General features: G+C 35.5%; 1 protein-coding gene across 1 annotated transcript in view; it reads right to left on the bottom strand.

Moving 5' to 3' along the window:
• The window catches only part of UTRN (utrophin), a 449,245-nt gene that overhangs the window by 301,927 nt on the left and 134,095 nt on the right, over positions 1-13,223 (bottom strand). Inside the window, exons 19-23 of the mRNA XM_090279943.1 lie at positions 11,574-11,661; positions 6,452-6,681; positions 6,017-6,197; positions 3,441-3,586; positions 2,576-2,788 (exon numbers count right to left, since the gene is read on the bottom strand). Coding sequence (XP_090136069.1) covers positions 2,576-2,788; positions 3,441-3,586; positions 6,017-6,197; positions 6,452-6,681; positions 11,574-11,661 — 858 coding nt within the window. The remainder of the gene's footprint in view (positions 1-2,575; positions 2,789-3,440; positions 3,587-6,016; positions 6,198-6,451; positions 6,682-11,573; positions 11,662-13,223) is intronic.

Here is a 13,223-nt window from a genome sequence, read left to right as displayed (position 1 = left end):
AAATGTGCTGTGCCAGTGAAAGGCATTATTATTTTGAGAAATGAAAATTCATACCCCAAGTTCATGGCATTTGAATAATATCTATTTAAATGCCCCCATGAAGTTCCAATATCATTTGTTTCTATCAGTGTGAGGAAAAAACAATTAGAATTAGTAATATTCATAAACTTTATTTTTACTTTGAAGATGTTAGCCTCCAGCAAGAATCATTGTTAATGTTAGCTGCCTCTAGGAAAAGGAATGGTATTGGGGAAGAAAGGGAGCTCTAAGTGCTGACTCTAGATACTTCTCTATTGTTCAATGTCTTCAATGAGCATTAGTCATGTATTACTTATATAATTAAAAATGCATTTTAAAAATAAACAAGTCATCCACTGTGTTCTTCAGAAACCTCATCATAAATTGGAATTGAATCAGAAACCTGCTGTGCCTCATGGCTTAAAGACAAATAGAACTTAAATGCCTAAAAAACTATAAATCAGGGAATTAAAAGAAGGAAAAGAAGGCTAATCTCAAAATGAATATTTATTGTAATTATCTTTGGAGGGGAAAATCAAAAGCTTTTTTAAGTGAATTGTTAAGTAGTTAAGTAACAACCAATTCATTCAAAGCAAATAAATAAGTAACAGTGTTCTTTAGAATTTAAAAGTACATATTTTAATTTTTTTTTTTAGTTGCACAGTTAGGGGATGCAGACACTGTCAACAATCTTGTAGTTGGGACACAAAATGTAAACTAAAAATCAGTGGACATTAAAAATCTGCAACCTCAATAATAGTAAAAAATCTAATTATCCAGATGCACATGTTTGATGTGGAATATCTTCAATGGAAATACACTTGGCATGCACTCAAACTGGCCACTTTCAGTGCCTGAAGTTGCTACATGTAACAAGTCACTAAAGCCTAAGGCCACATTACTGTAACCACAGGATTCTCTTTTGTGTTTTGAAGAACATTTATTATCTTTAAATTCCACATTAACATATTGGCACACATGTAGCTAACCCTATTAATACACTTTTAAGCATCAAAAGGCCATTAACTTTTGGATTGATCTTCACCTGTAAATTTCCCTAACTACATCTCAGATTTCAATTTGAAAACAAAGCAATGAACTTAAAAAAAAAAAAAAAAAGGAATTATTTAATCCAGCATTACTAAATCTTGGCACTATTGACATTTTGGGCAAAAAAAAAATTTTTGTGGGGCTACTCTATGCACCATAGGATGTTACCTGCAACCCGGGCCCCCAAGGCATCCTCCCTACCCCCAAAGTTGTGACAAACAAAAATGTCTCCAAACAGATCTCAGTATAGAGCTGCAACTTACACTAGAGGAAACCACCTCCTTCCACTACTACCACCACCACACACACACACACACACACGCACACACGCACACACACACACACGCACACCCCTCCTGCCATCTTTACCCATTTCCCGCTCATTGCCTAGATCTGCCCATTGGTCTTGGGCCAAAGAGCTTCCCTCCAAGTTCAGTGGTGACCACTGCTGTTTATCCTTCTGGATCGTTTCACACTCCTGTGTACAGCCTGCCCACCTTCTTCAACCCCATAGCCTCTGATTTTAATATTTAAAACATCACTTTCAATCATTTTTTCTTTATTTTCAATCTTCTCACTTTTTTTTAGCAACATGTTGAACACAAATTATCTTGGGACCAAAATCCAAACACCCTACATATGCATAATCTCTTACACCATGTTCTCTTAGGATCACACTATATGTATTTCCATATCTAAATCTATTACTGACCTCATTTCAATCACTGAAAAAGATTTATGGAAGGCCCTCTCTGTGCCAGGCTCGGCTTCGGAAGTACATCTTGAGAAACTTAAGCACATAAAAATACACAAAAGACTAGGGTAAGGAGGCCGTGGGAGGACAGAGAGCCTGCAGGGAGGGGTTGTGATGGGGTCATTCTTCATCCAGACCTTTCCTGTTGCAAAGCCAGGTGACCTGGAAACTCCACTTCTCCGACTGCCTCCCAGGCGACTGTCTGACCTGACATTGACTGTTACCGCTCTCTCCTTACGCCCTCATAGTTATCCTTTGTCATTGCGTCCTCATCTGCAGAGATTTTCAGATGTAGGAAAAGATTCTGTTTCTGAATTGTGGTGCATCTCAAAGTACCTGCTTCTGCAAACTGACACTGTCTGTTGAGGGTCTAGTTCAGATTTTTCAACTTCAAATGCCTAAAACCTTTAAAAAACACCAGCTTCAAAGACTCAGCTCTCTGCTCCTACCTGGACAGCTTGTCCCACTCTGAGGTATCACTGCAATCCAGTCACCAGTCTGTACAGCCTGTGGGATCCTCATCCTCGGAACATTATTTTGACCACTTTAAAGCAATTTTCTTTTACCTTTGTGCTCTCCAGCACATTCCAAGTATGGCTTTGGTAAGCAAGTTACAAATCCCAGTTTAAGTACATAATAAATGTAGGACTAGAAACAATGCAAAATACTCAAATAATAGATATTTGAATCTTACATGATAACTACTATTTTACCCTATAATAAACTGAAACCCCTGAGAGCCTCTGAATTTACCTCAAAAGTTCTTAGTTTGGGGACAATTTCTTCAAGCAAATGCAGATCTTTGGAAACCTTGGCCTTTACTTTGTTCCATTTCCCTTGAACATCGTTAAATTCTTCATTATACATTTTTTCTACATCTGGAGAAACATTTTCCTCTAAAGCCTTTGTTTCTTCTGCAAGTTTATGTAAAGTAGGTTTTTGATTCTCGAGGATTTCATCAAGGACCTGAAAAAGATTTTTAAAAGATTAACAGTATGCACACCGATTTGCCTGTCCAGAGGTAATAACACAAGCTATAAAAAAGTAAACTTTTAAAATGCATTTTATCAAAAAACTGTGAAAACCTCAGTTAAAAAGATAAGCATAACCAAAAGCATTAAAGCTTTCCCTGCATGAGTTGCATGGGGGCCTCACAGAATACAGTCTCTACACTAAAAACCTTGGTAACAACACACCCAGTGAGGGCCAAGTGTGCTCACTGGTTGATCTGTTACAGCTGATGAAATGGTTGAGAGCCATATATCATAAGTGACCAGGGAAGCATTTTTATTCAACATAGGAAAAGAACAACACATCAATTCAATCGATAGTGTTCATTTTATTAAAGATATTTTAGTAGATTATAAACAGGTTGAGGATTTTAAGCTCATTACAAGAGGAGAAAAGTACAGCTTTCATTCTCTTAAAAAATTTAATATAACACTCTTTTCTTGTAGCTGAAGTGCTACATTATAGTAACTAATCTTCAAATTTTAAGAAATTTTGACAAGTTATGACCAAAAGTGAGTAATAGTTTTAAATGGTTGAAAAAAACATTTCAAAATATGTGCTATATTAGAAATGACCCTAGATTTGTAAGACCTAAAAAATACATTACCTTTTTTCCTTGCAAAGCCTTCTCCACCTTTGCAAGATCATTCAAGGCATCCAAAGATACCTGGGCCTTAGTTTCTGTATCATTTACCATATCTTTCAGTGTCTTCAACATTTCCAAATATGCATGTCCAGGTTGGCTCTTCGTTTCTGTTTATTTAAAAATACTTAGTTTGAGAAAACATGTTAGAAACCCACTATTATTATATAGACCATTAATCTTCGGTATGTAATAAGTGAATTCTAATACAGAAGAAGTTAGACTCCATAATTAAAATGTAAAAGCGTCTCTGTTAGTTACTGACATCATTCCATTGGCATCTCTGAGAGTCAGAGAGTGACATCATTCCTGCGGATGTTGATGTTTCAAATATTAACTGAGCCACTATCATTTTTCATCATTTTGTCATAATGAAATGTCTCTCTGAAGATGGTACTACAATGTTCCTTTTATCTCATATAATCTCTTTTTTTCCCAGTAGCTACACAAAGAATAAAAGAAAACAAAGATCCCTTCAGCCAGTCTTCCTCTAAGCTTAGGCATGCAGATGAACTGCCATCCACAGAGTGGTGGACACTATATAGGGACACCATGCCCAGGCGGCTGCCAGTGCTCAGAGAAATAATGACGGCAAAAGCCAGCTGGAATGAAGTCTACTTCACTCACCAATGTAAAAACCACAGACAAGCAACACTTGTGTGCAAAGGAAGTAAACTTATTTGAAGCACAAAGTGATGAAACCAGCTAGCAGCATAATTCACAATAGGCGAAAGGTGGAAACACCCCACATGCCCATCAACAAATAAATGGATAAATAAAATGTGGTATATACACACAATAGAATATTACTTAGCCTTAGAAAGAAAGAAATTCTAACAAATATTATAACATGGATGAACTTAAGAGAATATTATACTAAGTGATATAAGCCAGTCACAAGAAAAGAAACACTGTATGGTCCACTTATATGAGGAAGCTAGAGTAGTCAAACTCATCGAAACAGAAAGTAGAATGGGGGCTGCCAGGGACTAGAGGGAAGGAGAAGTGGAGAACTCTTGTTTAATGGGTATAGTTTCAGTTTTATAAGATGAAAAGAGCGCTGGAAAGTGGGAGCACCATGATGTGAATATATTTAATGCTACTGAACTCTACATTTAAAAATGGTTAAAGTGGTAAAGTTGATCTTATGTTTATTTTACCACAATTCAAAACAAAACATATACTGAATGTTTTTAAGAAACTAAATATTTCAATTACCTATTGATTCTTATCAAAAAACCAAAACATATTTTGTAACAGTAAATTAAAAAAGAGATACTTTCAAATATTTCACATTCTCGGTTTACTGAATTCAATGAACAAAGAGTATGGTGTCCAAACGTTTTTCCGGAAGAAAGGACACATGACAGATTTGCTTACCAATCTATGATCTACAACGGCTGCAGGTAAGGGCATCATTAAAAATAGACAGCTTTTTAAATTCCACTGCCCATATCATTACCTAATACAATACATTCCTGACTTAAACAATAGCCAAGGAGAAAAAAAATATAACCTTTGAGGGATGAGTTCTCAAAACTTTCAACAGTTAACTTTTCAAAACCAGGTTTATTTCAAAAGTAAAAACTCTAAAACTTTTCAGACTTCGAAACAGGAATATGATTTCTTTTAAAAGAGAAGATGGTATTGTTAAAACTTGAAACTTCTTGAGCAAACTGAAGTACCATATTTTTTGTACTATAAGACGCACCTGACCATAAGATGCACCTAAGTTTAGAGGAGGAAAACAAGAAAAAAAATATTCTGAATCAAATGGTGTACTAAAATATTTAATAAAATATAACAGAATATTTCAACCATGTAAAGTGAACAGCAGTCAACAGCAGTTTTAAGAACCATCATCACTGTCATTAACAAATGAGCAGAGACTTTAAGGTTCAAGTACTCTTCTAGTTTTCTGGGAACCCCAAGAACTCATCATCGCTAGTGTCAGACTGTATGAAGCTCAGGTGCTCACAATCACTGCTATCACTTTCTTCGCTGTCTTCATATATGATACTGTCTTCAGTTCCATCTAAGGCATTGCTAATGCCACATCTTTTGAATCACCATACAATGATTTCATCCTTCACTGACAGGTCAGTTAATACACATCATGGTCTGTGATACAATATTTGCTCCATAAGATGCACCACATTTCCTCCCACTTTTGGGGGTGGGGGAATGTGTCTTATGGAGCAAAAAATACAGTAACTTATCATTCTTTTTAGCCCTTAGTAATAATACTGACCGGCTTGCCTCCTACAAGGAAAGGAAGAAACAGCACCCTTTAAAAACAGCCTCAAAGTCATTATATCCTATTAACACAATTTTACAGCATGTGAAAGCTGTTTGCATTTTTACAAACAATCATGAATCCAGGAAACAGTCTGAATATACTTTAAGACCTGGAACAGTAGCAGGTACAGAGGAAAACAGAGTGAGTCTGGTTCAAAATAAGCAAAAGTGCTGAAGGTCTCAATATTGGAAGTAATTTTTAAATTAAGGCAGAGAGGCGATAGCAGAGATAGTGTGTTTACCATTATCTAGCTGCTGTTGACGATCCTCTAAATCCTGTTGCACAGATTCATAGTGGCCCAGAAGGATATCAAAGCCCTGCTGGACGAAATCTGGAGCAGAAGGCCTAGACTTCAGGGCTGAGCAGCTGGCACGCACCATTTCAATTTTGGGGTGGAGGCCACGGAGATTTGTCAATTCCCGCTATGGAAGAAAAAATATGGTCATATAACTCACTGAAAATGACCATCCTCACAGAAAGTTAATCAGAGCAGAATTAACCTAATGTTCATGATACAAGGAGGACCTTTTTATTTTTATTATTATTTTTTTAATGTATTTTATTGATTATATTGTTACAATAGTTCCAACTTTCTCCCCTTTACTCCCCTCCACCCAGCATAAATTCAGGACTGGACACAGAATTTTTTTCATGTCCTGGATGGTTGTCTCTTTACCTTCAAACTCAGCAAGGACTGCTGGGGAGATTCTGAAGATGGATCATCTTTTACCCACTCTTCCTTTGTCTTTATGGTCTTTTCAAGTGCATTGAGTTGCTTAAAGTAAGTGTTTATATCTTCCTGCAGCTGAATCTTTCTTGCCAGATCTTCCAAATTCTGAGATACACACTTCCATTCTGATAATACCTTAGCCAGACTATGTTTTATATCTTCAGTCGGAAGACCTTCTACACAGACATGAAAAATAAGTGGACACTTCACATATTATGACAAAATTTTTTTGGAATTTGTTATAAATATTCTAACATATTCAAAATAATGAGGTAATGTAATACATAATGATCATTCCAAAAAGTCCCTTTTAAAATAACAAAAATATAATTATAATATAAAATAAACATACAATATGAATTATAATGATGTAATAATAATGACGATGCTAAAAATAACTGTTCAAGTCCTTGACCAAAGTGAAAAAGGAGGAGCTTGAATCAGTGCTTCAGGAGTGGTGTGACCGTCACCAAAGGAACATCAGTAGAGCTGAGAACCTCAGTCACTGCCTTTTCTATAGAAAAGGTGTTTGCATCCTTGGCATCTTTGCATTCTGCTAGCTTCTAGTCCAAGCCAGAGAAATAAAATGAACCGTCTGAACTTGTCTGGTGCCCTGACATCAGAAGGTTGACCCTCTGTTATCAGAAAAGGGACAGACAGCTAGAAAATCAAGGGAACTGCTCAAGTCTTTGGTAACCAAACCACAGTGTCATAGGAATTGCGAAATGAGTAACAAGAATTCCCAGTGCTATAAGCAACCTGGGTAGCATAGGAACCAACCATCAGCCAGAAGCCAGGCCCTCAAGCGTCAGCAAGCCTATGGGGCACACTGCACACAGACCAGCAAACACCATAACATCCATGCAGTAGATTATCTTCATTAGAAACAGATCAGAAAAAAACCCCATTGTGTTTATCACTGACATCTTCTAATTATTTCTTTAACTGGAAATATCCCAATAGTTTTACTTATTTGTTTGTTTGCTTGCTTATTTGTTTATTTTGGCATATTATAACCCCAGGACTTATTTCTCATATACAACTTTGCTTGTCTCACATTTTTGAGAGTTAAGAGAATGTTCATAGAAATAATCAAGTTATATATAATAACAGGTTTTGTCGTAGTCTGTCCCTTAATATAAAATACCATCAAATCATGTAAAAGTGCTAAGAAGTCCGCGAAGGTGTCTGTATCTCCTGAGGAGAGCAGGCATATAGAGAAGATGGGCTTAACATCTTCATTATTTGAGTAGGAGGGCAATAAAAACAATTATGCTTTGTGAATATGTACCATCAAAATCCAAGGTAACGAGAGCACAAAGCAAAAAAGGCAAGTACAACAGAAGTTCACTTATGGTCCACAAACAATGCAATTTCAAAAATATTTGTAACACACTGTATCCACTGAAAATCAGAAATACAAACACGACATAACCTGAATATATCACCTCTGTCAGTTGCTGAAGTTCACTGTCCATTATGCAGGTGATAGCACATTAATTAGACATAGGCAAAACACTCACACTACAGTCCAATTCAATTATCCCTGTTAATGGGGATCATAAACAAAACAAATTAACATTTTCCAGACAGACTAACAGGAATGGAAACCTAGGCTGGGCTTCTGCCAGGTCATTTCTATTCTAAGTGGAAAAAAGAATAACATCAGCCACTTGATTTTCACGTCAGCAATTTATGTTAAATAAGAAAGAAAACCAAGCTGGTAAATACAATTTTTTGAGGTGAAAAAGTATCGCTGCTCATCTAGAAAACAGGCAAGATGTACTCACATTAGGTACTAGGGTAGCAGAAGCAACTTCTCCAAGTCCTTTTTTTTATTCACTGACAGTATTTCATGATCCAGTTCCTGTGCTTTTTCAAACCAATTCTCAACATTTAAATCTCCTTCCTTTAAGCTTGAGGTAATACAGTTTGGACCAATATCAAGTAATAACAAAAGCACAATTTGCATCATGTAAAAAGGAAACTGTAACTTGTTTTTTAAAACAATTATTTTGCTCCCAGAGACCCAGAGTTTTAACTTTTCTATCTCTGTAGAACACCCAACTCTTAAGTGGCTAATCAAAGCCAAGCTAACAGCCCCTCATCTTCCTAGTTACCTAAAAGGGATGAAATAAAACATTCCTGCAAGTTACTCTCATTTGCCTGTGATCACAGGGTCCCAACCAAGGGAAATGTTTACAAAGCATGGGACCACCGGGCTTATTTACTTTGCCAGAAATAACGGGGGTCAATTCTCTTAAAGCCAAATGCCCAACTACTCTATTATATTTGTTGACAATCTCTAGGAACAAGGTAAGTAAAACCAACACAATCAGGTACAGCAGCAGTCAAATGAAGTAGATAATTTCATTTTTAAAACATTGTTATGTTGTGTGAGATGTCACAAAACAAGTCAAATTCATTGGCCAGAAAAGTCCTCTCGGACTTCATGGAGGCGGAACTTTTGATGGAGTAGCTTCAGGAAACCAGTGACATGATTATTTGAACATCTGTTTTTACTGAATAATTTGATATGCTTTTCTAACTCAACTGAATCATTTATCTGCCTCCTTACCTAGGCAGACTGTGGGCAAATGACATAAAAAACATCCTGTATGTTAATTATTGGTGTTCTAGGACTTATTTCAGATTTCTAGGGAGGAGAGAGAGGAATGAAAAGAATAACCCAATTGTGCTTCACTTCTGTTCAACATTTCTGGTTTTATAGCAGCAGAATTATCAGCATGAACCACTTGCAGAGAAGCAGCATGCGTTACTATAAAATTAAAATAATGGATAAATGGGATGACAGTGAGATTTTTTTTTTAATATTTTCATTCTCTCACTAACAAAAAGCAAACATCCTTCAAAAACTGAGAAAATTAAACCCAGAACATATAAAGCCTATTCTGATCAATGCCCTCATTTCTCGGCTTCCCACCACATCCAAAAAAAATGTAATAACAGACATGTTTTTAAAAAATAAATAGAATTTGGGTTCCGTAATGAATGTATTTCTGGCCCTACCAAAGCTAAAAAATAATGGTAATGCAAAATATAAAATGTTTTTATGAAATCAAGCAAGCATACATTAGGTCTCAAAATTAATTCCTTTATATTATATCATATATTCCTTTATATATATTATATATTCCCTGAGACTACACTTGCTATTTTATACATAGTTCTTTCACATCAACTCAATTTCCAGTGTACACATGTTATGCTTATTTGAGGTAAGATTTTACCCAGCAAGAGCTGTAGTCAGAGGAAGCAAAGACTAGGACACAAAACCAGGAAAGAACAGGAGACCCCAAGGTCTCCCATTTCCCAATTCACTGCCTTCCTCACTATCACATACTGTCTCACCAGCTTCCCCCTAGACGATGTCCCCCACCAATGTTAGCACCCTAATTCTACCACACCGACTAAAAGCTGACCCAGAAGTGAGGGGAAAGCCACAATGCAGACTCATGAAATTACTCCACATTCACACCAGGTAATGAATCTACGACAGTAACTAACCTATATACAACGTACGATTTATTATAATTATTATAATTATTGAAAGAATCAGCAGATCGGGGGAAAGTATAGCCTTTCTGTGTCTCTAGGTGTCCTCAGGTAAATATGTGAAAGACCACCTGGAATGACCATACCCAGTAACTAAAACAACTCAGCTAGGATAGATGTTGAATAAAAATACTGATCCACTAAAGAGAGAAAGAAAAAGAAAGGAACAAAGGGAGGGAGAGAAAGAGAGAGGAAGGAAGGAAGGAAGGGAGGGAGGGAGGGAGGCAGGGAGGGAGGAAAGGATGGAGTGTGGGAGGGAGGGAATGAAAGAAATTAAATTGTACTAACAATCTATAATGGGGACATTTGCATAATCTCTAAACAAAGGACTTATACTAGACACATACATATTTTTGTGTATATGTATGTGTGACCTCAGTATATACACAAAATAAATCAACATATTTTTAAAAGGCAGGGGGAAAAAACATTTAAGGTTTTTAAAAATGTGGTTCTTTGAGGTTCGGGGCTGGTGACTGATCCTTTAGGGACACCAGGGAACTTTCTAGACAGATGGAAAGGTCCTATATCTTGATATGATTGTGTAGGTTTGTGTAAACAGCACAGTTAAGTTTCATGTATTTCAATATAAATAAATTTATTTAAAATAAACTGTAAAAAAGATCATCAAGGGGTGAGGAGTGAGGAGAAACCGACAATTAAGAATGAAAGAATATCATTAAGTATTGAAGCTGGGTAATTGGTACAAAGAGGTTCATTATATTATCTTTTACTGTGTATATATTTACAATTTTTATAATAAAAAGTCAAAAAATAAAAAGAATGAAAATTATATCTCTGAATATTCTTATCAAATTATCCATTTGTCAAGGACAGTTACAACAGAAGCAGACCTCCAAAGCACTCATATCATTGATTAAGGAGTAGAGCTTCAGAGAAATGTCTTTCAAAGAAAAGAAAGAATCATACATAAAATTGAATAGTTAAACCATTAATCTTTATACTCCCCTGAGTCACTGGGTCTGTTTTAAAAAGAAAGAAAAGGGGGTTTAATTCTGGTAAAAATTTTATCAAATAACATCAGATTTAACTATTAAAAAACACCTGTAGTAAATTAATATAGTATACTAAAAGTGATAAAAAACCAAATAACCTTAACAAATTTACCTTAATGTAACTTTGGCTCCCCAACCACCCCCCCAAAAAAAAATCTTCTCCTTTATATATATAAAGGAGAAGATTTTAAAGTCTCTACAGCGGTGTAATTTATTTTGCTGAGGTATCAGTTTTAGGTTCCTGATCCCATCTAAAAGCAGAACAACTTTGCTTTTATCAGTTTGATATAATCAGCCTCAGCCCAAGGTTTCATTTGAAAAACTATTGTGCTGACAAAAATGTTTCTGAAAACCAGTTTGCTAGCAAAGCGAGTTAAGAGTATCAAAACATACATATTTGATTTGTCAAACTGTAAATATTATTCAATGTCATCATCTAAAAATATATATTAAAAAGAAAAATCAAAGAGTCTCACCTTTTCCCATTTGCTCCAAAAGGATTTGTCCAGTTTGGTTTAATTCATCCAGTCTGAGGCTTTTTTCTGTCTTTTCTTTTTCCAATCCCTGGAAATAAAGCCTCAATATGAGAATATTGCAAACTTTCTTCTCAATGTAATGCTGATGTTATTTTAAGTTTTAATGTTTAATGTCCCTCCCACGTTCTCTTTAGATGTTACAAAGTTTACCTAAGAAAATACTACAGTACAACACCATGCGATTCCAGAACACCAGAGATGATTGAACTTTAAAAGGTAAATTCAAACAAACAATATAAAACTGTGGCTTCTTTTCGAGAAAAAAAAAAAATTGTACACTATAATTATGAGTTCCTATCAAGATGAAATAAATAAAATTAGTTTTTTAGATCCAAGATAGCTAGCCATTCACATATAAAGCTTCCCATATATGCCACATCATAAAATTAAGAATCTGAGTGCAGTGAACTGAATGTCCTATGACAGAGATCACTGAACAAAATTTAATTAACAAGAAAAAGAGATAAAAATAACTTGAATCCCAGTATTTTTTGTTGGTGTTATATTAAGTCTAGAGTTTATTGCAAACTTCAGTCATAAGCATACATTCTTATAAATAATTACAATACACTTTAGGATCCAAATTAAAGTGTTTTGTCCTTTCTGTTTTAAAAATGACTTAATTTTCATATTTATGTCTCTATGGTTTGATATTCTCAATGTCCCTTTATCTTAGGGATGGGGGAAGACAAACTCCATAACTTTTAAGAAAGGGCAGAACAAAATCATGGGGACACGTGCGTGCACAGGCAGTGTTTAAAGTGTCTCTCACTCCTCAATTCCCCGTTGGTATTTATCTATTGATTAACTACTCAAATTGTGCCCATAAGAGCACAATCAAAACTTGTAGGGAACCTCTATCATTTCAGTCAGACAATCCAGGGAAGAAGGCCACTTCTAACTTGTTCTACCAGTAAGCACTGTCAAATAAATTTAGCGATCCTATTTTGATCACACCGACTTTAATGTGACTAACACTGCCATTTTTATATTCAAAGATTGGGCAATAATGAGAGTCTAAGAAATACCATTTCTTTTTGTTAAGCTAAGTACCAATGCAAAAAGTCACCAGCAAACTAGAGAAAAACTACTACCCACTTTATGCAAACTGATTTTTTTATACTTTTTATGGCGGTGGCACATTAGACTAAGGACCCTTCACACAGGTATTACATTGGTTCAAACAAGGTATTCTTTGACTAAAACAAATTAAGCTCATTTTCCCCTAATTTGCAAGAAAAATTAGAGATTAAAGCAAACATTAAACTTTCTCTAACATTGTTTACCACCCTTCAGCATCTATTACTACTTATCTGAAACAACAAAAATAAGTTAACTTACAAATATTAAAAGAGAATACAGGAACTGCCAATCATGCCTTATATAAACATACACATTGTTATTTTTATCCCCTCAGATATTATAGTAACCATTTCTGAAAGTAAATTGTGCCTAGATCATAGAGTGGAATGTAAGTTAATATTCTGTGGGACTTGTTCCATAAAGATCCCTGTAACTTCCAAATGCTCCGCCACTTTCATGCCTTTCGAGAATTGGGTTGTTAAATGATCGTTAATATCATCTACCAAT

This window comes from Furipterus horrens, unplaced genomic scaffold (assembly GCF_987537825.1).
Source record: "Furipterus horrens unplaced genomic scaffold, mFurHor1.1.pri manual_scaffold_6, whole genome shotgun sequence".
NCBI classification, from domain to species: Eukaryota; Metazoa; Chordata; class Mammalia; order Chiroptera; family Furipteridae; genus Furipterus; species Furipterus horrens.
Note: the sequence above shows the minus strand (reverse complement) of the source record. Positions and strands in the feature narration are given on the sequence as shown.